The following is a 12,014-nucleotide window of genomic DNA, read 5'->3' as shown; positions in this document are numbered from 1 at the left end:
GATGATGTAAATAAACAAATGCACTCCTTTAGGATGCATTATTACCCTGAAACAATTCACCTTGAATTTTACTTATTCATTTATTTTTCTAGCTATTTACCTAGCCATTGATTAATTTATATATATTTTTTTATTTTCCAATAACTGATCTCCTCTCATTGGTTTCCTATTATTTTCTGTGACGTCTCACAAATGAACACCAAATTCTTTGGAAATTCTTTTGGACCTATCTTGAATTTCTAGTCAAAGGCCACTGTGGGTTTGTTCCATGAAATGAATATCGGGGCTTATCTTCTGGATAATAATAAAAAGACACTAATAATAATAATAATAATAATAATAATAATAATAATAATAATAATAATAATAATAATAATAATAATAATAATAACAATAATAATAATAATAATAATAATTGCTGCATCAGCTGTTTTCAGTTTATATAGAGTTTTCTCTATTTTTCTAATAACTAACTTTTCTTGGTTACAGCATTGTGACAGTAGAAGAGTTGCTCAAGTCCACAGAGTTGTTAATCCAGTTCAGGTGTTTAAGGAAGATTTTTGGCCAACGTTTCTCCCAGTCACTGCTCTGCATGTTCACAGCAAAGGACTGGTTGAGTTCCACTCTTTATATATGTGATGGTCAGCAGGGGGTCAACTGCATGGTGACCGCTGATTGGCTGAGGCGAAATGTGTGATGTTGATTGCATGGTGAGAATTTTCCTCAAGCCAAAGCCCCAAGCTTGATGGTTGCGCTGCAGTAGTCTCACTGAAAGGTGCAGTTGGTGCTTGACATCACTGTGTGGTGCATGATGTTGTGTGACATCACTGCCTGGTATTATCCAGCGAATATTTTCATTGGTCATAGAGTGGCTAGCTGGATCTTGCATTGTGGGGCCGGGAGTGTTGCTTGCTATGGCGTCTGTTGCAGGCCTTTGCACAGTGGGTCATCTAATGCTGGTGGGTAGGAAGAGAAATTCCTGGGTTGAATTTAATAAGGCCTTCACTTGCTGTATTAAGAGCTCCTCTAGCAAACTTAGGGGTCTCGAGTCCGGGGCCTTTCCAATTATTTTGGTGTTCTCGACAATCTTATTCATTGTGATGCCCGTGTGATGGGAATCCCTCATATGGAGTTTTATAGCAGTCTCTTGCTCATGACAGGAAATCCTCTTAGCCAATTTCATGGTGGTCATAACTATATATGAGCCGGGACATCCACGGCCTGGGCATTTGAAATGGCATAAAATTTTTCTCTGTCTAAGGGGATCTCTCATCAGTGGGACCGAGTTGTTCTTCATTATCAGGTCTCTTGTGCACCTATTTTGGTAGTAAATGACGAGATCCAGTTAGGTGTTGACGTCAGTAGTGGACACATTTCTCTGCAATAATTTTCTTTATGGTATGTTGGTCCTCCAGGTATTTAGAGTACATTCTTGCTTTATAGTATAATTTATTTTTTTCTTGTGGATGGGGCTGGCGCTGTTCACGTTCATCATACCACTGATCCAGTGCTGTACATATTTACTTATTTAGTTGCTTGTTTGAATACCCATTATTCACAAGCATTTGGGAGGTGCGATCGAGTTCTTGGTGGGTGTCCTGCTAGGACAAACAGTGTCTAAAGGCCCTCCTTACGAAGGCCTTGATGGTGGTATTCTTATACCTTGCAGGACACTCACTGTCTCCATTAAAGCAGAGGCCAAGGTTGTTCCGTGTACATGGAGGTTCTCTGACCATCGTTGGTATTGCAGACGAGAATATCGAGAAAAGGAAGCTGTCTGCTACTGCTGAAATCCTCTGTATAATTTAGCGAGCTGCATTCCTGGAAAGTGAAGCAGAGTGTGTCTACTTTCTTCTCATCATCGGCTCGCACGAATATATTGTTGATGTAGCGCTCATAAATGCGGGGTCTTCATGTATGGGAAAAAACCAGCTCTTCAACTGCTGATATATAAAAGTTAGCAAAGAGCATGCCTAAAGGCGAGCCCATTGCCACACCATCTTTTTGTCTATACATGTGGCCCTTGTGGGTGGAGAAAGGGGACTTCTTCGTGGATATCTCAGGGAGAGCCCTTAGGGACCCTTCCGGGATATTCAGCCTGGGGAGTAGAGGGGTCCCTGTAGACTCGTTTGATGATTAGGTCAATGGTTTCGTCTACAGGAAAATTGATAAACAGAATTTCCACGTCCAAAGAGGAAATAGTTCCAACCCAGGGTTGGGGGGGTGGGCGGCGGTCTCTGATCTTCTCCAGGAATTCCACTGATGAATAGAGACTGTAGTGACTGGGCACATAGGAAGTCAGTATTTGATTGAGATGTTTAGCCAAACTGTAGGTGGGTGCAGGCGTCTGGCTGATAACAGGGCGAAGGGGATTGTTGGGTTTATGGGTCTTAGCGTTCCCATATTAGTACAATAAGCCATAGTCTCTGGTGATGGGCGGGAGGTGTGTTGCATTGGCAGCAGTGTTGACGACCCGTAAAGTATTATTGGCCTGTCTCTCTTGATCTAATCTACCAGGTTCTTAGTGAGGTGCTCAAACTTCGTTTGGTTGGAGAGGATCTCATCTAGATTCCGGTGGTAGTCGGCAGTATTGATCAGAATGAAGGCTGCTGTTTTATCTGCCCAGAGCACAGTGATGTCTTCTTTTAGTTTTAGCTTTTTTGCACAATGCAGTAACCCAGAAAAGTTAGTTATTACAAATATAGAGGAAATTGTATATAAACTGAATGCAGCTGATGAAGCAATCACTTTCAATACTACATGTTTGAAAGAGGGGTCTACTAGTCAAACATAATAATAATAATAATATATAATAATAATAATAATAATAATAATAATAATAAAATTATTATTATTATTATTATTGGTTTTGTTAAACAAGATGGCAGTTTCAACAGCATTTATTTTATATGGTAAACGCTCAATTCGTCTTATTAATTGTTTTCTTGTGCTGGAATGGTTGCAAGCAATTGACCAATATTCATATCCGGTGGTTTAGTGATGTGTAGGAGGTAGTTCTTGTTGAATGTCGACTAGTTTCGCCCTCCTCTTTTGGGCATCATTCAGGACAGATCACAGGATGCAATGGCTGTAATGCGTGGATTTTTCATCTTTTATCCGTGTTTGTTGGATTGTGGACTTAGTCGCTTTATTTTTCATTGGCTATCCGGCCATGACGTCATTGGAAGGGCGGCTCCTGATTGGCTGTCTTCTCCTCGATCTAAGCCTACTGCTGATCGGCGATGGTGTGGTTTCTCGAGGAAGGTGGGTTAACCGATCGTTCCCGAGGTGAAGGGCAGTGCCTCTGCCTCCCTCAAGTGTTGGAATGGCGTCCTCGGAGCGACGGTTAAAGTCGTCCTCGACGTCGGGGCATCTTTGGGTTGTAGGTGGGTGCAAGGGTGATCTTGAAGGTCATCCTCGGGGTGACTAAGCGATCACCCTCGGTGCTCTGGAGGTCGTCCTTGAGGGGCGTAGGTTGAGATGTTGGTCTTGCCTGGGTGTCCTCGGCTTTCCTGACGGCTGTAGGTCTCCTGAGTTACATTAAGGCTCGGTTTTTCCTTCCCTGTGTGGAGTGCCTCTAGGATGTGAAGACGACGAAGGTCGGGGGCGCTGTCAATAATCTCAAAATGTCCAACAATGTCACTGCAGTGGATCCTCTGGTTATGGGCAGTCTTCCAGTGATTAAAGATGGTTCCCTCCTGGGCATGGCAGGAGATCCGTTTGGAGAGGCACATGGATGTCATACCGATGTAAGTTCCAGGGCATCCTCGGAAAGGGCACGTGTATCGGTATATGACATTCGTCCTCTTCATGGGATCTTGGGGAGGGGCAGGGTTGTTCTTCATCACTAGACTGCACGTCTTCTTGCTCCTGTAGAAGATAACCCATTGGATCTCCTTGCTGCTGTCGGTGGGGGTGACGTGGTCTCTAATGATATTTTTTAGGGCCCGTTCGTCCTCCTTATATCGTGAGCGATAATCCCCTTTATAGAAGAGGGTGATCATCTCTGGTGTATCTCGTCTCTCCTCTTGGTTATGCCACTTCCCCATCAGCCTTCTGTAGGCGGCCTGGATGCTCCTGTTGGGATGACCATTATTAACTAATACCTGGGAAACCCGTTCCATTTCACGGTGAGTGTCAGTCCACAACGAACAGTGGGTAAGGGCCCTCCTGACGTAGGCGGTGATGGTGGAGTTCTCGTACCTCTCGGGGCACTCGCTGTCGCCGTTCAGGCACATACCAAGGTTCATAGGTTTGGTGTACACCGTGGTAGAGAACGAGTCCTTCTTCAGCTCAACAAGGACATCCAGGAAGGGTAATCGGCCATCCTCGCTGTGTTCAATGGTAAAGCGGAGACTGCTGTGTTGGTGGAAGGCTGCACGCAGTTCATCAATCTCTTTGCTGGAACCGGCACATATAAAGGTGTCATCAATACACCAGACGTACATGGATGGCTTCGTGATCTCTGCGAAAACCCTTTCTTCCACCATGCCCATGTAAAAGTACATAAACAGGACTCCGAGGGGGGATCCCATTGCGACTCCGTCTACTTGGAGGTACATATGTCCATGGTGGTTGACGAAGGGTGCCTTTTTAGTACATAGTTCAAGTAAGGATAGAAGGGCATGTTCAGGTATGGACCGGGGTCTAGTCGATGGGTCCCTGTAGACCCGATCGGCAATCATCTCGATGGTTGAAAAGGAATTCAACGTCCAATGATGCAATGCATCCTCCAGCGGGCACAGATCTAAGGGCATCAAGAAACTCTGCAGACGACTTCAAACTATAGGTAGAAGGAATATAAGGGGTTAGGAGGGTATCGAGTTTCTTTGCAAGGTGGTAAAATCGCCCGTAATGGTGTTAAGGTGGGTTGCATTGGTGGCGGCATTGATGATTTCAATGATTCTATTAGCCTCTCATTTGATTTCATCTACAGGGTTCTTCATGATACATCGAAACTTTGTCGCATCAGCCAGGATTTCGTCCAGTTTCTGATGGTACTCAGAGGTGTTAATGAGGACCAAGGCGACAGTTTTATTGGCGTGACAGACAGTAATGCCAGCACGTTCCCGTAGACTTTATGCTGCTTCCTGTAGGTCCCCCTATTTATTAGGGATTCGACCAGAAGTAATGGTTGGAGAGCATCTGTCGTTCGCAACATTGTGAATCGCCGCCTACGGGAAGCAGCAAAAAGTCTACGGGAACGTGCCGACATTACTGTCCATCGCACCAATAAAACTGCAGCCTTGGTCCTCATTAACACCTCCGAGTACCATCAGAAACTGGACAAAATCCTGGCTGATGCGAAAAATTTTCGACATATCACAAAGAACCCTGTAGATGAAATTAAATAAGAGGCTAATAGAATCAACGAAACCATCAGTGCCGCCACCAATGCAACCCACCTTAACCCCATTACAGGCAATTTTAATCTTGGCTATATTTATGGCAACGTAAAGACTCATAAATGCAATAACCCCCTTAGACCAATCATCAGTCAAATTCCCGCCCCTACTTACCACCTTGCAAAGAAACTCAGTACCCTCCTAACCCCTTATATTCCTTCTACCCATAGTTTGAAGTCGTCTGCAGAGTTCCTTGATGCCCTTAGATCTGTGCCCACCGGAGGATGCATTGCATCATTGGACGTTGAATTCCTTTTCACCAACATCCCGGTGGACAAAACCATCGAGATGATCGCCGATCGGGTCTACAGGGACCCACAGACTAGACCTCTGTCCATTCCCAAACATACCCTTCGATCCTTACTTGAACTATGTACTAAGAAGGCACCCTTCATCAACCACCATGGACATATGTACCTCCAGGTAGATGGGGTCGCAATGGGATCCCCCCTCGGAGTCCTGTTTGCGAACTTTTACATGGGCATGGTGGAAGAAAGGGTTTTCGCAGAGATCACAAAGCCATCCATGTACGTCCGGTATATTGATGACACCTTTATATGTGCCGGTTCCAGCGAAGAGATTGATGAACTGCGTGCAGCCTTCCACCAACACAGCAGTCTCCACTTTATCATTGAACACAGCAAGGATGGCCACCTACCCTTCCTGGATGTCCTTGTTGAGCTGAAGGAGGACTCGTTCTCTACCACAGTGTATACCAAACCTACGAACCTTGGTATGTTCCTGAACAGCGACAGCGAGTGCCCCGAGAGGTACAAGAACTCCACCATCACCGCCTATTCCAGGAGGGCCCTTACCCACTGTTCATTGTGGACTGACACTCACCGTGAAATAGAACGGGCTTCCCAGGTATTAGTTAATAATGGTCATCCCAACAGGAGCATCCAGACTGCCTACAGAAGGACGATGGAGAAGTGGTATAACCAAGAGGAAAGACGAGATACACCAGAGATGGTCACCCTCTTCTACAAAGGGAATTACCACTCACAATATAAGGAGGACGAACGGGCCCTGAAAAATATCATTAGGGACAATGTCGCCCCCACTGACAGCAGCAAGAAGATCCAACTGGTTACCTTCTACGGGAGCAAGATGACATGCAGTCTAGTGATGAAGAACAACCCTGCCCTTCCCCAAGATCCCATGAAGAGGATGAATGTCATATACCGATACACGTGCCCTTTCCGAGGATGCCCTGGAACTTATATCGGTATGACATCCATGCGCCTCTCTAAACGGATCTCCTGCCATGCCCAGGAGGGAACCATCTTTAATCACTGGAAGACTGCCCATAACCAGAGGATCCACTGCAGTGACATTGTTGGACATTTTGAGATTATTGACAGCGCCCCCGACCTTCTCTGTCTTCACATCCTAGAGGCACTCCACATAGGGAAGGAAAAACCGAGCCTTAATGTAACTCAGGAGACCTACAGCCGTCAGGAAAGCCGAGGACACCCAGGCAAGACCCGCCTCTCAACCTACGCCCCTCAAGGACGACCTCCAGAGCACCCCGAGGATGACCTGCAAGATCGCCCCTTGCACCCACCTACGACCCAAAGATGCCCCGACGTCGAGGACGACTTTAACCGTCGCTCCGAGGACGCCCTTCCAACACCTGAGGGACGCAGAGGCGCCGCCCTTCACCTCGGGAACGATCGGTTAACCCGCCTTCCTCGAGAAATCGCACCATCGCCGATCAGCAGTAGGCTTAGATCGAGGAGAAGACAGCCAATCAGGAACCGCCCTTCCAATGACGTCATAGCCGGATAGCCAATGAAGAATGAAGCGACTAAGTCCACAATCCAACAAACATGAATAAAAGATGAAAAATCCATGCATTACAGCCATTGCATCCTGCGATCCTGTCCTGAATGATGCCCTAACGAGGAGGGCGAAACTAGTCGACATTCAACGAGAACTACCTCCTACACATCACTAAATCACCGGATATGAATATTGGTCAATTGCTTGCAACCATTCTAGCGCAAGAAAACAATTAATAAGACGAATTGAGCGTTTACCATATAAAATAAATGCTGTTGAAACTGCCATTTTGTTTAACAAAGCCTGTATTAAAGAAGGTCTTTTTCCTAATTTTATTATTATTATTATTATTATTATTATTATTATTATTATTATTATTATTATTATTATTATTATTATTATTATTATTATTAAGAACAATGGCTCCTTTAGGCTTGTTCCATATGAATAGGGACTTATCTTCTGAATAATAATAATAATAATAATAATAATAATAATAATAATATTATTATTATTATTATTATTATTATTATTATTATTATTATTATTATTATTATTATTATTAACTCTGGACATCATTAAGGCAAAAATATCTCGACTTCAGTCCTTCCTTTTTTGCTATTCCAGACTCAGGAGATTTGTGGATGCAGGGTTGGTAACGAAATGGGATAAGGGTGAAATAGAAAAATTAACAAAGAATCATACCGAAGAGGATGAAGACTCCAGCTCCTTGGTCATCACTCTTACTCACCTTCAGGTTAGTATATATATGTATATATATATACATATATATATATATATATATATATATATATATATATATATATATATATATATATATATATATATATATATATAGTTTGATGTTACGTGTATCAGTGTTTCTAATAGACTTATAATAGGTAATTCACTGCTTACAATGAATCAGAAACGATTGCAAATATGAAGGATTTCGTTCGCCCATCTTTGGCAAATAAGTTATTATTATTATTATTATTATTATTATTATTATTATTATTATTATTATTATTATTATTATTATTATTATTATTATTATTCATTACAGGCTGCTTTCTTCTTGATGTTTCTTGGTTACTTGGTGGCAACAATGGCATTATTAGCAGAGGGGGCCCATTGGGCGTTACTTAGGGATAAACAAATGACGTAAAAATAACAGAGGATCCTTATTAAGCCTGATTACCCAAGAATCTACTGAGTAATATCGGTTAATTTCATAAGTTATTTAATGCATTTTCTCTTGTTCATAGTTGAATACTACATGTATATAAATAGAACTTGCTTAGTTGGCTTTTATTTTGTTTGCAATTTATATTTTATGCTTTTTTTCAGACCGCATTAAAAAAGGGATTTTATGTTTTGGAATAAAAAGAAAGTGATGAATACGTAATCCTTTGATGAATTTAAAAAATGAAAAACGACAATTAAATAATTTCCATACTCAGTTATATATCATTTAATTATATTTCGAACTGCCTATTTAATGTTATAAAGAAAAATGGCTACAAACCACCCTGTACTTGAAATGATAACTTATATTGTAAGTGACTTCGTCAATAAATAACTGCAAACTGAATTTCCTCTTTCCCTTATCTTAGAACAATTTTATTTAAGATTTGCTCTCTATTAACAAATAGCATTAACATTTGTCTATTTATCTGATAAAAAAGTCCAGTAATATTTCGCATTGAAATCTCACCCGATTTACATAATTTAACAATATGTAGCACTTGACTGTGAGACACCACCTGGACAACAGTTTTAGATAATTGTTTAAAAACTTAATCCCCAGTTTTAAATAATCAATTAAAAAATCTATGTCTTTTAATGATGGCCCAAAGGCTTCCTGGGGGCTAGGGAGTTAAGCCATCGGACCGCTAGTCGAATGCCACCTGTTCCTTGGGGGAAGGGGAAGTCTGAGATTCGGGCGGGAGCGTGATCCCCCCAAAGGTGTGTCTCTCTATCCAGGCTTCTCAAAGACTGTTCCAATATTGTGGAAATGGTTTCTGTTTGCGTCAAGAATTGCTGGTGGTAGAACTGAATATGTGGTTCTGTTTTATAGGTGGAAGGATGAAGAAGAAGAAGAATAACAGAAGAAAAAGAAGAAATGAATAAGATTTCTCTCTCTCTCTCTCTCTCTCTCTCTCTCAAAACACGTAGAGTGCTTTGCTTTTTACACTCTATTATTTTAGTTGACTTCCGTCTCTGTCTGTCTGTTTGGGTCAAAGCTTTTAACCGAATTTTTTTACCTGTTCCTTCCTATATATATATATATATATATATATATATATATATATATATATATATATATATATATATATATATATATATGTATATATATATATATATATATATATATATATATATATATATATATATATATATATATATATCATATATATATTCTCATGAACTGTCCCAAGTACCTGGTTATTACACAACTAGTCATAAAATCCAAAAATTTACCTCACTTCACCCAGTTACCTGAACTCTCATAACAATAAAATTACGACTGAACACTCTAAAGGTAACAGTGATCCCTTAAAACCTACTTATCACTTGAAAAATCAAATTAAGTTTATCAAGATATGTGTGAGGTATTACAATTAAACAAGAAATACACTAGAGAAAAAGGGCATCACTATGTCAAACAACTATAATTGTTTTACTGGTCTTGATTCACTTCAGCAAAACTAAAGGGAACAAAACATGTTTATCACTTTGCCATATGCACACACAATTAATCCTATTTACTGGTGGTCAATAAATGAAACACTGTGTTTAAAAACTTTAAATACAAAAATTTATTTTTAACTTCAAAATTTATCATTAGAATTCACGATCTGAAAAATTTACCATTGTTTGAAAACAACACAAGATTTAACCCTTAAGGGAAGGCATAAGTTATCAATGTGCAATACCCCAGACTGGGGAAACTTTGAGGTTGGCAAAATAAAAAAAATCACATCAATAGAAAGAGAATAACACGTACATTCACAATGTATAAATAAAAAAAATTCTAAACAATTTTCCCTACCTTCCATTAGAGTTGAAAATGACTATTTACAACCCCTTGTGGGGCCTCATTTACAAGACAATTGTAAATTTTCCCAACTTATATATGTTTTTTCTAATAAATAAATTTATTGTATTTTGTAAATTTATTATTACTGCTCACACAATATCAAAACAGATAAGAAATAAAAGTAGTAACAAATTTTTGGCATATTTGTTGTAAAATATTCACATAAATTTACGAGAAGGAAGATTCAGTAACTTTTTTTTTTACTTTTACATGCTTTTTCTAATATTTCTTTGCAGTTTTCTTTGTAAAATTACATTTACAACTGACATACTATTGTAAAAGACAAAAACAAAAAACAACAGCAACCCCTTCTTATATTTCCAAGCAAATTTACAAAAAGACTCATGTGAGAGAGAGAGAGATACAGTACTTTCCCCCCTTGAAGTCACAAGCATTACTGATACTGGCCTAACTCTCACGTCTTTATAAAAGTTGCCATTAGTGAATTTATAGCATATAGAAGTATTGGCACCTTTGTTTCGAATCACTATTACAATAACAGTGGTGCGTAATTCTGCTTCACACTGAAGCTCAATCCATCCACTACATCCTCAGGGCTGTGCATGATAAAAGATTAAAAAACAATTATAAGTACAGTCTTAGAATACGTTTAAAATATTTCAGAGTGAGAATGAAATAAATAAAAATAAAAGCACAATCAACATAGAGGTGAGACAGTAAGGAACTAAATGGAAAGAAACAACCACAGTAAGAAGTTAAGCTTAATACGATTGATTAGCAGATGTATGAGTATTTAAGGATGGCAAATGTTTTTTTATAAATAACGACTCTAGGATTGTTAAATCTTGAGGGTTGTCAGTATGACCGATAACATCGGGGAGTTAGTTTCTGCTTTAACAGAACCTCTAACCCATTTTTGACCATAAAACAATGAAAAACACCAAAACATAAAACTTTAAACTAGTAAAATACAAAAAGCAAAGAAAACATTTTTCATTCCACTGGACAATAATTTTTATAAACTAAGTTTTGACCATAAAAACACTACTCAGAAAAGAAAACATAAAACTTAAAAACTAGTAAAATACAAAATCAAAGAAAGAACTTATAAAATAGCCAAAAAACTAAGAAAAACAAACTAAAGACAAAATAAAAACATCAAATAAAACACAGAACTAAGAAACAGTAAAAAAAAACAAACACAAAAATAAAAATTACACAATAGATAAATTAGCCTAATGGGGCTTAATTTTGTGAATACTGTATATATAGATTCTAAGATCCTTAAATCAGACAATACTGAACAAGAATGTACAATTTTAAAATCCCTTATACTAAGTCTTGTGCCTGATTGCATCTATTGCAATGTTCACGGATGGAAGACTCCTGCTTGACTGCTAGTCTCTACCTGTCCTGTCACTGATCCCTGCATGCTGGCGGTATCTCGTTTTGAGCGCCTTTATGGAACTACCCAAATACCCTACTTGGCAGTTGGGGCATGTATAATAGTAAACAATACCAGAATGCAATAAATTAGGCAGTTTATCTTTGAAAGGTAGTAAGCTTTTTATTGTAAAATCATTACGGAAAATGAATTTAAAAGTAATCTGTGGATAAATTGATTGGTGTAACAATTAAGCAATTTGAGATGGAATTGAAATACTGTTCTGATAGATTTTATCCACAGATTACTTTTAAATTCATTTTTCGTAATGATTTTAAAGATAAAAAAGAATTAATAGGCCTGTTGTCAGTAAAAT

At 39.4% G+C, this 12,014-nt stretch overlaps 1 protein-coding gene across 1 annotated transcript; it reads left to right on the top strand.

Moving 5' to 3' along the window:
* The first annotated feature begins 4,854 nt into the window (after nt 1-4,854).
* Nucleotides 4,855-7,196, top strand: LOC136852088 (uncharacterized). Its single transcript, XM_067126540.1, has 3 exons — nt 4,855-4,865; nt 5,114-5,269; nt 5,576-7,196. The coding sequence occupies exons 1-3, from the start codon at nt 4,855-4,857 to the stop codon at nt 7,194-7,196; spliced, it is 1,788 nt and encodes a 595-aa protein (XP_066982641.1).
* The last annotated feature ends 4,818 nt before the right edge of the window (nt 7,197-12,014 follow it).

This window comes from Macrobrachium rosenbergii, chromosome 25, assembly GCF_040412425.1.
Source record: "Macrobrachium rosenbergii isolate ZJJX-2024 chromosome 25, ASM4041242v1, whole genome shotgun sequence".
Taxonomy (NCBI): domain Eukaryota; kingdom Metazoa; phylum Arthropoda; class Malacostraca; order Decapoda; family Palaemonidae; genus Macrobrachium; species Macrobrachium rosenbergii.
The sequence above is the reverse complement of the archived record's forward strand: the minus strand, read 5'-3'. Positions and strand labels throughout refer to the sequence as shown.